Genomic DNA, 12,726 nt, shown 5'->3' on the forward strand with positions numbered 1-12,726 from the left:
GGATTCATGATGTGGTTCTTTTATTAGATCTTAGAGTACAGAAGATTATCAGCAAACCAAGGACTTAAACAGCAAAACACACTTTATTGAGTGCTCATCAGCACTAATATGTGATAGAGGGAAAAGAGGAGAAAACAAAGCAGAAGGAAAAGAGAGTAAGGGGATTATAGCTATCAACGTTGAAGTCCACTCAGCCGTCCAACGACGCAGAGTCTTCTGTCCGTTGGGGAGATCTCAAAGGAAGGTAAGTTTGGGGTATAATTTTATAGTCTTTTACAAAGTGAGGGGCACAGGGCCAAAAACAGAGGAGATTGATGATCACTGTGATGAATTCCATTGTGCAGGGGGCAGGAGTAGGGTAGAGAGCAAACCATGTCTTGCAAGTCTTTGCTCACCAGCAGGAATGAGGGCAATATGTCGTGGAAATCCCATTGCACAGGGTACCACGCACAAACCTCTGCTCACCAGCAGGAACGAGGGCAGTGTACCGTGCAACCACCTGCAAACAATCACTGAGCAAACATCCGCCTCAGCTAGGCCAAACCCCCTAAACCAAATCCCTTGTGATATTCAGTGTCTCAGCCTCTGTCTTTGAGACAGTTGTGAGATAGATGATAGAATCTTCCGACCGTCTCTTACACTGGTACAGTGGGAGCCCTTAACACCCCTAAAAATCCATTTCCATTATCCTCTGGACTCCCTCCTCTTGGGAGTCCAGCTGTTTTTGCAGACATTGCAGTTTTCAGTGTCCCTCTGCCCTGCAAACAGCACACTGGTTCCTCCCCAACCACTGTCTGGGTCGGGTATCCCCTGCTGGGGAGGAATGCCTCTGCCATTTCCTTGTGGCCGGCCCCGTCCCCTCTGTCCCAGGGGACCCCTTGGGCCTTGGAAGGTTTTTCCCTCTTGGGCTGGAAAAATTCTGCCATCACCGTCGCTCTTCCTCCTTGTGCTCACTCTATTTATCACACACCATATACCAGAGCCAGTTCCTGTCCTGCCACATTGTCCAAACAGCACCTTCCCCCTCTGGCGCTCCCAGCAGGCATGGCCAGCAGCCTCACAGGGCCGGTGGCCACTGCCGCCCCTGCCCGGGGCTGGTGGGGTCAGGCACTGCCCGGCACTGAGTCCCAGCAGCAAACACAGACCTCCAGCCCATGCTCCCGGTCCTGCACGTCCATGCCAGGTCTTTGCCTCAAGCATATCTCTCCACCACACTCCCCTTTAACCAATTCTGTTCCAACATGCCAACATGATCCGTCCATCCCCTGTTGTCAAGACTCCTTCTCGACTCCCCTTATTGCCTCCCCAGGCATGGATTCTTGAGACCCCTTCTCAACTCCCCTTATTGCTCCTCCTGGGCATGGAGTGTCAAGACCCCTTCTCAATTTTCCCTTATTGCCCCCTTTGGGCATCTATATCCTTAATCACCTCTGGAAGAATGTGTAAACAAACTCCACATTCTTCCAAGGGATTCTTTGGAGATATTTTGGGATCGTCATCCCTTTTGCCAGGGCCCCTTCCTGGCTGTACCCTGGCAACCCACTCTGGGTGCCTTATTTTACCTGCACTACCCTCCATGGGTGACCTCTCAGGTTTACCTGTGCTACCCTCCATGGCTGCTCTCCCAGGCTTGCTCCCTGAAGATCCCATTTTACTCACCAGTGAGCTTTTCAGTGGTCTTTCCCTGTGGACTCTTCACGGACCCCCCTGGTCCACCACTCATCTGTCTCCTGGACAGTCTAGGGAACGCAATCGATCGCCCGGTGCTGCTGCAACCCAGGGGAGCTGATCACCGAAACTGGGTGAGGCGCACCTTCAGCTCCACTTCCTGCCCGCTGGCCTGGACGGTGGAAATATCCCAGACAAGAGTCCCCATTTGTCAGGAAAATTAATCCAAAACCACCAGAGGTTTATGTCCAAAAGGGAGACAGAGGAGTCCTTTTACTTTATTTGAATAAAGGGAGAAGCCACGGAGCATTCCCCTGGGGTCTCTTAAATTTTTGCAAGGTGCAGCCTCCTTTTTATCCTAATTTCCTGGCTGCATGTCCCTTCTCTCTTTCCCCATTGACTGAGGTACTTGAGAGGTACAGACTTCCCAGAATGCCTAATACCTAAGATTTCCCATTAACTTAATTCTTAACTCTAGTGGAATTTATGGTGTTTCTTCAGTGTCCCTTTCATCTTTCAGTGGAATCCATCCCATTGTTTCTGTTATCTCTCAGTGATAGTTTCATCTTATCAGCAGACCCACAGCTTATTTGTAAATACAGCCGTCATTCCTCTCATAGTGATATGCCAGCCAGCAGGGTGGCCAGAGGTGTTTCTGGTCACATCGGCAACTATTGCATCAGTTATGAAATTATTTTTGGGACAAATATTTCCAGGATATGGGATTCTGGAAGTCGTGGACTCGGATGGGGTAACTCATTTTACAGGGATCCTTCAAGGGGTTATGGCTGCTTTGAGAACTCAGTGGGACCTCCATACCCCCTGGCACCCTGGGAATTCAGGTCAAAGAGAAAGGATGAATGGACAAATAAAGAAACACCTATGAAGCTGGTGACAGAAACTAAGGTTCCATGGATATGTGTGAGGCTCACTCTTTAAAATTTTTAGAAGTTTAATGAGGATAAAAGTGACAGTACATAGCACTGAGGTGCTTGGCAAACTGCCAGAGGCACACCAGTTAGCTTAAAACAATTTTCGTATATACCTTTTCATGACATTGGTTAAATGCATATTCATGAGGATTATATATATTCAAACATTCCTATGAATTTACACATGAATGTTCTGGGAATTCTTTTGCTTGGTTTGACTTTTGGCTTATCTTCATGCCATCGTGCTGATGAACTTCATATATTTCATCTCTTCTTGAGGCTCTGTTCTTTGACACTTCTGATAACTGGAGGGTCAGTAGTAAATTCCTTGCATTTTTTCCCCCTTGGTGTTTATTTTCCTGGTTCTTTTCAATGTTATCATTCAGATAAGATACTCCACAAGTACATTGAATCAACATAGGTGTTTCATACAATTATCTGAGTTGTTCCTACCATTGACAGTTACACTAATAAAAGCATTTAACATTACAATGCACAACACATAGTCTGTATTCTAATATTTTGCGAAAGCCTAAGCTACAATATATATTTATCACACCTCTCTCTCTCTCTTATTATATATATATATATAAACATATATGATACACAGTGCATTGGCTACAAAAGATGACAGATTATACTATCTTAAAGCAGTTTAAAGTGGTTACAAACAGCACTAAATGAAAAGCGCTCAGAATGTTCACAGAGACCTCATAGAAGTAAAAGTGAACTTTGCTTTATTTCTATCTTTTTGTCATGGGGTTACTTTACCTTTAAGAAAGTTAAAGTTGCTGGGGACTGCCGGGAGTCTTTTCTCCTGACCAATTATCGGTCATTGCTGAGAATTGACAGCAGTTTTAGCCATTGAAAAGTGGAATCAACTTGTGAACCCCACCCTAAAGTGTACAACCAGAACTCGGTTGTTCTCTTTGTTGCTTGGCTGTGAAAGGTAGCAGACCTCCGGCTGGCCTCCGGTTCCCTGCCCAGGCCATGCGGCCGCGGGCGGGGGCCGGGCTGGGCCTGCCGCGTCTCCCGTCTCCCAGCCGGGAGATGGGGCCTGCGGGAGCTTGCTCCGAGCCAAGCCGGGCCAGGCCGGTTCCTGGCTTGGCTGCAGGTTTTGCCGTGATGGAATTTACCAGAAACTGCCATGTAAAGAAGGAGAAGAGCTCTAAGCCTGCTGCAAGCAGAGACGGTGACCACGCTCTCCAGAGCAGCTATGAGGAACTTTTCATCGCAGACAGCTCCAGCTCCTGTTCAGCAGAGATCACCGAACCATCTACAAAAGCTTGGGCAAGATTTTAACTCTTTCTTATCCAGATGAGACTTGCGGGTTAATATTTTTATCCAGAGAGAGAAAAAGAGAGTGATCAACATGAAAGGAGACTTTATAAACTACTAGTGGCAAGAAAGAAAAGAAACTTCAAGAAAGGTAGAGAATTAAGAAGATGCTTTAATTAAGCTGAAATATCTTTCTGTTAAAACTATGGGGATGGACAATGAAGTCCTGAAAAGAACTCCTTTAATTCATGATAGAGTATGGGGAGGAATAGAGTGTTCAAAGTGTAAATCTGAGTAAAAAGTAGAGTAATTGTGGTATAGTGAAGTGCTGAGAGATTTGAAGCCTTGAGAGGCAATGAGAAAACTGTTTTCTAGTGAAGCTCACAGAAACAGATGAAGAATACTTTTTGCCTTTGAATAACTTATCCTTAAAAATGCTATCCCCAAACTAATGACCCATAACACATTTCAGAGTGATGTGGAATGGGAGGGGTGGGCTCTGATAACAGCAGCTCTGGGCAGCTGTTATCAGAGCCCACTATAAATGAGCCCACGGAAAACTATAACAAAAATAGTTTTCTTGTGAGAAACTCCATAAATTAACAGAAAGGAACTTCTGTTTCTCTACAGAAACTGAGGAAAAGACTATAGAAAGAATTGGGACTGTTTAAACCATCAAAATTCTAAAGTTTTTGTCTCTGTTGTCATGTGAACAAAAGAATGGTGAGCAGTGAAAAATGAAAAGGTTTTTCTAAAAGTTTATTCTGGTGTTCTTATTCTTGTAGTTTGTCAATAAACTTTCTTTATTCCTTTTAAGTTTTATGCCTGGTTTGCTCTTGTTTTAATCCATATTTCACAGCAAAAAATAATTCTTTTTTTCCCCTTTTTGTTAATTACTGGTTCAAAACCACGACACTTTTGCACACTCTTATAGGGTCCTACAGGGTTGGCGTGGCTTAACAAGCTACTATTGGCTAATACATTTTGTTTATCATTCCTTTTCTTGTACACAACATAATTGTTTTTTTTCATTCTTGCTGCTCCAGCAAAGTTCCAAGGACACTGTCCCTGGAATTGTCGTCTGGGTTGAATGATGGGTTGTGCTGACAGGCTTTGACTAAAATACCATGCCCTTGCTCTGTTGAAATGTTCTACACAACACTGTATCAAAACTGTTGTGTTTAACATTTTGCAAAAGCCAATACATATAAATGTGAAAGCCAACAACTATATAGTTATTTATAACAGTACATCTTTTGCCATTAGTTTTAGCTAGAATAAGAGCCAAACTCCTAGGAAATAATTCCCTTTGTGCCGGGGGTTAGGTGTCCTTCCTTTAGTTCTAGATCAATATGGATTTTTTACCCGTTAGTTCCGGGGGGGGGGGGAACTAACGGGTAAAAAATCCATATTGATCTAGAACTAAAGGAAGGACTAAAGGGGGGGGGGGGGCGGGTAGGGTATGGGGGTGTGGAGGGGGAGGGACGGACACGGACGACCTGATTGCCAGTACTTAGTGGGTGCTTGAAAAACAAAAAAGAGTTTGGCTGGGCCCAGGGCAGAAGCGGGGCAGGAAAAAAGGAAGGCAGGGGCAGCTGGCGGGTTTCTTCACCTTGAGAGAAGGACACTTTGCTGGGAGCTGTTGCTGCGGAGAGAAGGGAATTCGCCATCACCCAGACGGAGCTGCTGCGTCTCCTCCTTCTTCCTTTCTTCCTTGGTGGCCTCGCACCCCCTGTCCTGCCGGGACGTGTGGCAGTGCCAGCCACCACCACGGAGCTGCTGATCCACCTCAGCCACCAGCCCAGGATCTCAGCTCATCCCTGCTGATCCAGCTGAGTGTTCCTCAGAGCCCTGCAGGAGCACCAGGACTGCCCGCCCGAGGGGGTTTGTGAAGCAAAGCCTCTCCTCCATCCCTTCCCATCTCAGCCAAGAAGGCTGTCACGGGTCCCTGGTTCTGTTTTGTTGTTAATGCTGTAGTTATTAGTTATTGTTGTTTGTGTGCCTCGTTATACATACTAGTAAAGAACTGTTATTGCTATCCCCAGATCTCTGCCTGAGAGCTCCTTGATTTCAAAATGATAATAATTCAGAGGGAGGGGATCTACATTTTCATTCCAAGGGAGGCTCATGCCCTCCCTAGCGGACACCTGTCTTCCAAAACCAAGACACTATCAGGAAAATTAATCCACAAACACCAGAGGTTTATGTCCAAAAAGGAGACAGAGGAATCCTGTAACTTTATTCAAATAGAGGGTGAGGCCATGGGCATTTCCCATGAGGTCTCTCAAATGGTTGGAGGACATAGCCTCCTTTTTATCCTAATTTCCCAGCTGCATTTCCCTCTCTCTTTTCCCACTGCCTGAGATACTTGTGAGATACAGAATTCCTGAACCACCTAATTACAGACCCCCTTCTAATGTGTACCTCCCCCGCTTTTCTTCTTCCTTATGTCTCTGTTCTTTTTAAGTCCCGGGATTTAGTACAGCCTTGATTGAGTAAGAGTCTGTGTCAATTAATGGAATTCCAGTGGAATTTTTAGTGCCTTCCATTGCTTCTTTCACCTCTCAGTATTTGACTTTATCTACCAGCAGGCCCACAGCTTGTTTGTAAAGACACCTCCTCCTCATTCCTTTCATCCTTTGAATTAATTTTCAATGTGGTGGGGAGGTGAAAAAGTATATTTAAACCAGTATGTGACCAGTATACTGTGTATCATTGAATCTCTTTGACAGGAAGCACAGTTAGCACAGACACTGTCTTTGGACTTTGCAGTTCATAACATCCAACCAGGACCTCAGAGACAGCAGCCAGGACAGCTGAACATGGGTGGACCCATCACACCTGGGTCAAGTCTCCAGCCCTGGAGATTTGGACTTCTCAACTGGAAGAAAAGCACGGGAGATGTTGGCTATAAGTAGCCACGTACAAAGATGTCTAGTGATTAGTGGCCTAATATGAACTGTTATTGTCTAATTTATTCTCTGTATTTACTGTATTCTCTGTTTCTCTGTACTTGCTTGCCACACCTGCTGCAGGGACCAGAGGTGGAAAAGTTGGGAGGGGGTGTTTCAAATGTTAATATTTACACCATGCCAGGTTGTTTAAAAAGGTTAATAATAACCTAGCGTTTGAGAAGTTGAATTGAGCAATAAGAAGAGGAAGGATTGATAAGATGTGCTAATATTTTTACAAACAATTCGATGGGTGAGGGTATGGGAGTTAACATCTTTGAAATGTGTCTTCATGTCTCTACTAACATCAAGCAGCAGGTTTGTTACAGAGCCCAGACAGCCTGGGCTGTGTCCTCAAAAAGAGAAGTGGGGGACTCTGCACAAGCTCGAACTTCTGAACTTTGGGGTAAAATGCCAGGTTCAAGGGAGGATATGGGGTAGGCAGATTGGGAAGGCTGTACCTTCCTCAGCCAATGGGGAAAGAAAGAGGGCAACCTGTGGCTGGAAGTTTAGGATAAAAGGAGGCTGCGCCCTCCAAAACCTCAAGAGAAGAAATTTCATGGGCACGTGCCCCAGTGGACTCTCTTCCATTATTCAAGTAAAGCTGAAAGGCTTCTGTGTCTCCCTTGTGGACATTGGCTTTTCATTGCATGATTTTCCGTACATCACCAAGAAGGAGCAGTAGAGAGTTGTCTTTTTATTAGTGTACTATGAACAGCTAGAAAAGTCAATGTATACATCATCCCTATAGCCTGTGTCAAAGCATCTTTATTATTTCAGGAGACAGGGCCATACAGCAGTATAGACACTATAAATACATATAATGCTATAAATACATATAATATTGGCTTTTTGCAAAAGATTGAAATGGATGTTATATGTATAATGTTAAAGTAATTTTGGTATATTTCTATTAACTAAACTTAGGCATAATAGCGGAATAGCTGATAGTTATGCTTGAACTGCCTGCTTGGTTGGGATAACATCCAACAAACATATGGTGAAGACCCTTGCTACTGATATGCCAGCTATCAGCACCTACTGGCTGAAGAAAACATGGACCAAAATCCAAACTGGAGGTGATAATAAGAACAGACTAAAAACACAGCCAAGAAATGCGCATGCTCTAAAAAGGCGGTCTTGAGGAGGAGTCATGCTAAATAGTTCTCAGAATATGTAAACTAGTTTCAGGAAAAGTTTAAATATGTATAATTGTTTATGAATATTGCTGATGCAATAGAAAAAATACATAAAGAATGTCTCTGAAATAGCTAGTGCGCTCTTGGCAGAATGCCAAGCACCTGACTGTTAATATTTGCTTTCTTATTTTTGTTTCCTATTGTCTTTTATTAACTTTTAAATTTTACCAGGAAAGTGAACCTCATTTTTCACAACACAGACAGAGAATTAAAACAGAAACTTTTAAAATTCATTAAAAATATTTCAAGTTCCATTATGTAAGAGTTGTAGATCCTACCAAAAAAAAAAAACCCCAAAACCCAAAAAACTCAACCCCCCCCAAAAAAACAAAACCAAAAAATCCCCAAACACCAAAACCTAACAAAAAACCCCAAAACAAATAAACAAAACCCCGAAACAAACCACAAACAAAAAACAACCCCTCCCCCACAAAAATGTGAAACACACAATAAAACAATAAACAAAAATGTAAAACATAACAATAAAACAAACGATACAGATCTCCCCGCCCCGCAAGCAGCCAGCAAAGACAAACGGCACGGTCAGAGCCCCGGGTTTCGGCAAAAGGCCTGAGAGCCGCGGGTGGGGCAGCTGGGAGCCCAAGGCAGAAGCCCCTTAGGCCAGTGCCGGTGCAGGTGCGCTCGGGCAGCGGAGGCGGCGGGGCCCGCGCTGCCCGGGGCTGGCTCCCGGCTCTCCGCCAGGGGCAGCGGAGGCGGCGGGGCCCGCGCTGCCCGGGGCTGGCTCCCGGCTCTCCGCCAGGGGCAGCGGAGGCGGCGGGGCCCGCGCTGCCCGGGGCTGGCTCCCGGCTCTCCCCCAAGGGGCAGCGGAGGCGGCGGGGCTCGCGCTGCCCGGGGCTGGCTCCCGGCTCTCCCCCAAGGGGCAGCGGAGGCGGCGGGGCCCGCGCTGCCCGGGGCTGGCTCCCGGCTCTCCGCCAGGGGCAGCGGAGGCGGCGGGGCCCGCGCTGCCCGGGGCTGGCTCCCGGCTCTCCGCCAGGGGCAGCGGAGGCGGCGGGGCCGCCGCGCTCACCACGCGCGTGCCCGCGGGACGGTTCCTGGCCTCGCCTCCTCGCGAGGCGGGGCCGCGGCGTCTTCTCGCGATACGTCGCTCATGCCCTTGTCGCCATGGCGGGCTATTGGGACGGGCCCGAGGGCGAGCAGTGCCCGCAGCGTACCTGGCTCGCTACGCGCGTGGGCGCGGCCGCGGGTGGGCACCGGGGGGAAAGGGGCACACGGGGGGGCGGCCTAGCGGGACCTGGAACCGGGCAATGACGCGCAGTGCTGTGTTGCAGGCTTGGTCGGGGCGGCGTATCGCATCATCCTGCTGCGGCCCGGCTCGGCTCTGGCCGCGTTGCAGACGGCGGCGGCAGACACTGTCACTATGGGTAAGAGCCGGGCCCCTCGACAGTGTAACTATAGGGTGGGACCTAACGCACGCCGCAGGGGCTCCAGCTTCGCCTCTGCCCGGTCTGGGTACGCCCTCGCTTTTACCCTTGCCTCTGCCCCTGCACATTTCGGTGGTTCTCTCATCCACCGGCCCTGGGTCGTTGTTTAGCAAAAACGCAGAACACTGAAATGGAAAGACGTATCCTTGATTTGCAGGTCAAGTAACATTTTTTTTTTTCCAATCTAGAGTAAAAAGTACATTTATTTTCTATATTTCTAGAATACTCAGTTTGTGGGCAACAACATAGTGTAAGCAAATGTAGGTTTCTTACTTAATATATTTAGGCATTATGTTTAATAAACTGCATTTGCTAAAGAACAACGCAATGTTTTTGGTGGCAAAAGGAAAATAAACGTGGAGTTTTTCCTGTCATGTTCTATAGACAAGAAGAAACCATGTAGTTGTCTTGAATTGTCTTTGGAAGAGAAAGTGAATGCTGATGAGAGGAGCAGGGAGCTGAAGGGGCTGCACGGTTGAAGCTCCATCTGCCCCTTGTCAAGTGCAGTTTTCTTAGCAGACTTTTCAGTTTATTTCAATGGCTTGTGCCACGTCTGCCTCTCCCCAAGTGCTGGTGCTCTGAGCTGGGGCACAGTCAGTCCAGGTTTGCATTTTTGAGTAGTTTGAATCTAAACCAGGATATGGCATCTCTAATGAGTTGAGGTAATCATGAAAGGACTGGATCTTGTAATCAACTGTGATTTCAATAAATCCCTTAATTCTAAACAGACATATTGGGTCCTCTTACTAGTTTCATACCCGAGGAAGGGTTTGACCTGTCTGCTGATCAGGGGCAATACCTTAAGATGTACATTTTGCCAACAGATGCCTTGGTCCAAAGCAGGGAGAGCAGGAGAGTTGAAACACAGTCCTAGGTCTGGGTGTTTTGTTTCTTCAGTGCTCTTTTCAGTTGATTTTGGCTTCAGCATAATTAATTTTCTGCATAGATTTGTAACAGGAGCTGCTGGTTTCATACAGGGATTGAAAATTTTTATCCTGGACATTTTTGTTGTTCCCAAGAAAGATAAGTTGAAATCTGCAGATGGTGTCTGGTAGTTTCATGTTGCGTGATCAAGAGTTTGTATTAGATACAAACCCAGATTTTCTTGACACAGCTCTTTGCCAAAGTTTGCAGTTATATTAGTGTAAGGTCTGATGGGACCACGTGTGTAATTGAGTGGACAGGATGCTTTTACTTTGAAGTTTTGTAGTTCAGGTCAAAATTCTTAATTCAGTTTCAGTTTACAAAGAAGAATAATGTACAAACTCAATTAATTTTTCTACTATCCAGGAAGCATTGTGAACCATAGGCAGGCAGAGGAGGAAAGTGCCAGGACTAGTAGTGTGCCGGGAGAGCAAAGCCCTTGGGGTTGCTCTGCCTGGTGCTGTGAGGTGGTTTCACCGGGACTTGAGGGCAGAGTTACAGTGCAGAGTCAGGCAAAGCGGAGGAGGTGGCTGCACAGACAGCACTTCTCCCCTCCAGTACTCCCAGCTGTCAGGGGTGCCCCATCTCCTTGTCGGGAAGGGCTGTTAGGCAATACCCCAGCAGGATGCAGTGCTGTTTGGTGGCAGTGCGTGTAGGGTGCTCGGAGGGTCCAGCTCACAGCTGAGCAGTATCCACGTAGTGCAGGGGGAGAAACACAGGGAGGCTGTGTGGGACTGGGTGAATGTTGAGTCTCACTGGAGCAGCTGGGTAGGATGTCCCTGGGAAATGGGAAGCTGATCTTGCTTCATTTGCCATTGTAGTCACTGTGAATATTGAAATCATGCTCTCTGTGAATTCTCTGGTCCTTGAGGATTTTGTTATTATTTTTTTACTTTTTGTTTACAGCTACACTGGGAGCTGTGTTTGGCTTAAGTACCTGTCTCAGTGCCCAAGTCCGGGAAGAACCAGAGGATCCTTTGAATTATTTCATAGGCGGCTGTGCAGCAGGAGCTGTCTTGGGAGTGAGAGGTAACTGTGGACAATGCCTCTGTTGAAATGTGCCCTTGCTGGTTTTAGAAACTTTTCTGTTGGGGGAAAATGTTAAAGGATGTTGATATCAGGCTTCTCTGGTAACGATTCATCTCAGCCTCTATTCGTGCCAGTTTCTTTGGCATTGTATGGGCCTGCTAAAATAAATGTGGCTGCAGGAGGCCAGGACACCAAAGGGAACATGAAGTGATACACAGAATGAAAGGAGAGCTGATTCAGTACTGCCAGTAAGAGCTACCAGTTGTATCTTAAAGTTGCAGGATAGGAAAAATATAGTTGTGCAAATCCATGTTTTCTTGGCAACAAATGTGATTTATTTTAGACAGCAAGTACAATCTAGTATCTGCCTTGTGAATTCTTTACAGTCTGAGGGACAAGCTGTGCGCTGCTGCTGTTGCTCCTATAGCACCTTGTAAAGCTTAAACAGCTCATGCAGATACTGACACAACTCTGTTTTCTGTAGACATTCATCGTCAAACCTAAAGAAGTGAGGGATTTATTCAAGTTGTAATTGTGGTGAAATATAATTAATCTTTACTTGTCCTAGCTGCTGAGCTGATTAGAGTTCAAAGCAGTATTTGTTATTTTTTTCACTTAAATGAGCCATTTAAGATTGCCCACTTAAGGGGATGGGGCAGTGGATTACTGAAATTGGTATTTCAAATTGCAAGCCATAAGTGTGAAAACTCAATTATATAAAAAGGCCACTTTTCCAATTTCTCTGGCCAGACAATGCTGCTGATGGTCAAGGAACTTACGAAAAATGGCAGTCTATCAAGATCTATTGCCAAGAACTTGTGCCTTAATGGGTCTTTCCTGGTTTGATGTGTTTTCTTCAGCTCACAGTTACCTCACTGGCACCACAGCATGTCTGGGGTTCGGAATCACTGCAGCTCTCATGAAGATTGGTAACAAGGAGGGCTGGAGGCTGACGGGACCTCCCAAGCTGTAAATGTCACCTTTCCCCTCTCCGTAAACTGGCTTCCAAATGCTGTATGTACTTAGGACGTATTGTAATAAAAACTTGGTCCATTCAGCAGTCGTCACAACATTGTGGTGTCATGCAGTTGTTTCCTGACATTTGGGCTGAGGTGCAGAAAGCTGGAGCTACTGAAGGGGAAATGGCATCTTCTGGTCCAGCTGCAATTTCTGTGCACAAGTTACTTTGCCTCCATGTCTTGATATTGTGTGCACATGCATGAGCACTACGCTGTAGCTTCAGTGAGGTCCTTGTGGTTGAGTGGGCCCTGCGGGGCTTCTTGACAAGGAGTGGGATTACACG

The 12,726-nt window shown here is 46.3% G+C and overlaps 1 protein-coding gene and 1 long non-coding RNA gene across 2 annotated transcripts; one reads left to right on the forward strand and one right to left on the reverse strand.

The window, feature by feature from the left end:
* Window positions 1-9,177, reverse strand: LOC131589304 (uncharacterized). Its single transcript, XR_009279706.1, has 3 exons — window positions 9,056-9,177; window positions 1,660-1,840; window positions 1-499 (listed from the first exon to the last, which is right to left on the reverse strand). It is a non-coding gene; the product is annotated as an uncharacterized LOC131589304 (long non-coding RNA).
* On the forward strand, window positions 9,074-12,493 carry NDUFA11 (NADH:ubiquinone oxidoreductase subunit A11). Its single transcript, XM_058858606.1, has 4 exons — window positions 9,074-9,232; window positions 9,318-9,410; window positions 11,301-11,423; window positions 12,284-12,493. The coding sequence occupies exons 1-4, from the start codon at window positions 9,151-9,153 to the stop codon at window positions 12,394-12,396; spliced, it is 411 nt and encodes a 136-aa protein (XP_058714589.1). The 5' UTR covers window positions 9,074-9,150; the 3' UTR covers window positions 12,397-12,493.
* Window positions 12,494-12,726: the final 233 nt, after the last annotated feature.

The sequence above is a fragment of the Poecile atricapillus genome, chromosome 28, assembly GCF_030490865.1.
Source record: "Poecile atricapillus isolate bPoeAtr1 chromosome 28, bPoeAtr1.hap1, whole genome shotgun sequence".
NCBI lineage: Eukaryota > Metazoa > Chordata > Aves > Passeriformes > Paridae > Poecile > Poecile atricapillus.

What these genes read in the sequence shown, in the direction of transcription:
- NDUFA11 (XM_058858606.1), top strand. Translation starts at nt 9,151, where the DNA reads ATGGCGGGCTATTGGGACGGGCCCGAGGGCGAGCAGTGCCCGCAGCGT. An exon ending in GGCAGACACTGTCACTATGG is followed by an intron (nt 9,411 to 11,300) that starts GTAAGAGCCGGG and finishes TTTTGTTTACAG; the next exon opens with CTACACTGGGAGCTGTGTTT. An exon ending in AGCTGTCTTGGGAGTGAGAG is followed by an intron (nt 11,424 to 12,283) that starts GTAACTGTGGAC and finishes TGTTTTCTTCAG; the next exon opens with CTCACAGTTACCTCACTGGC.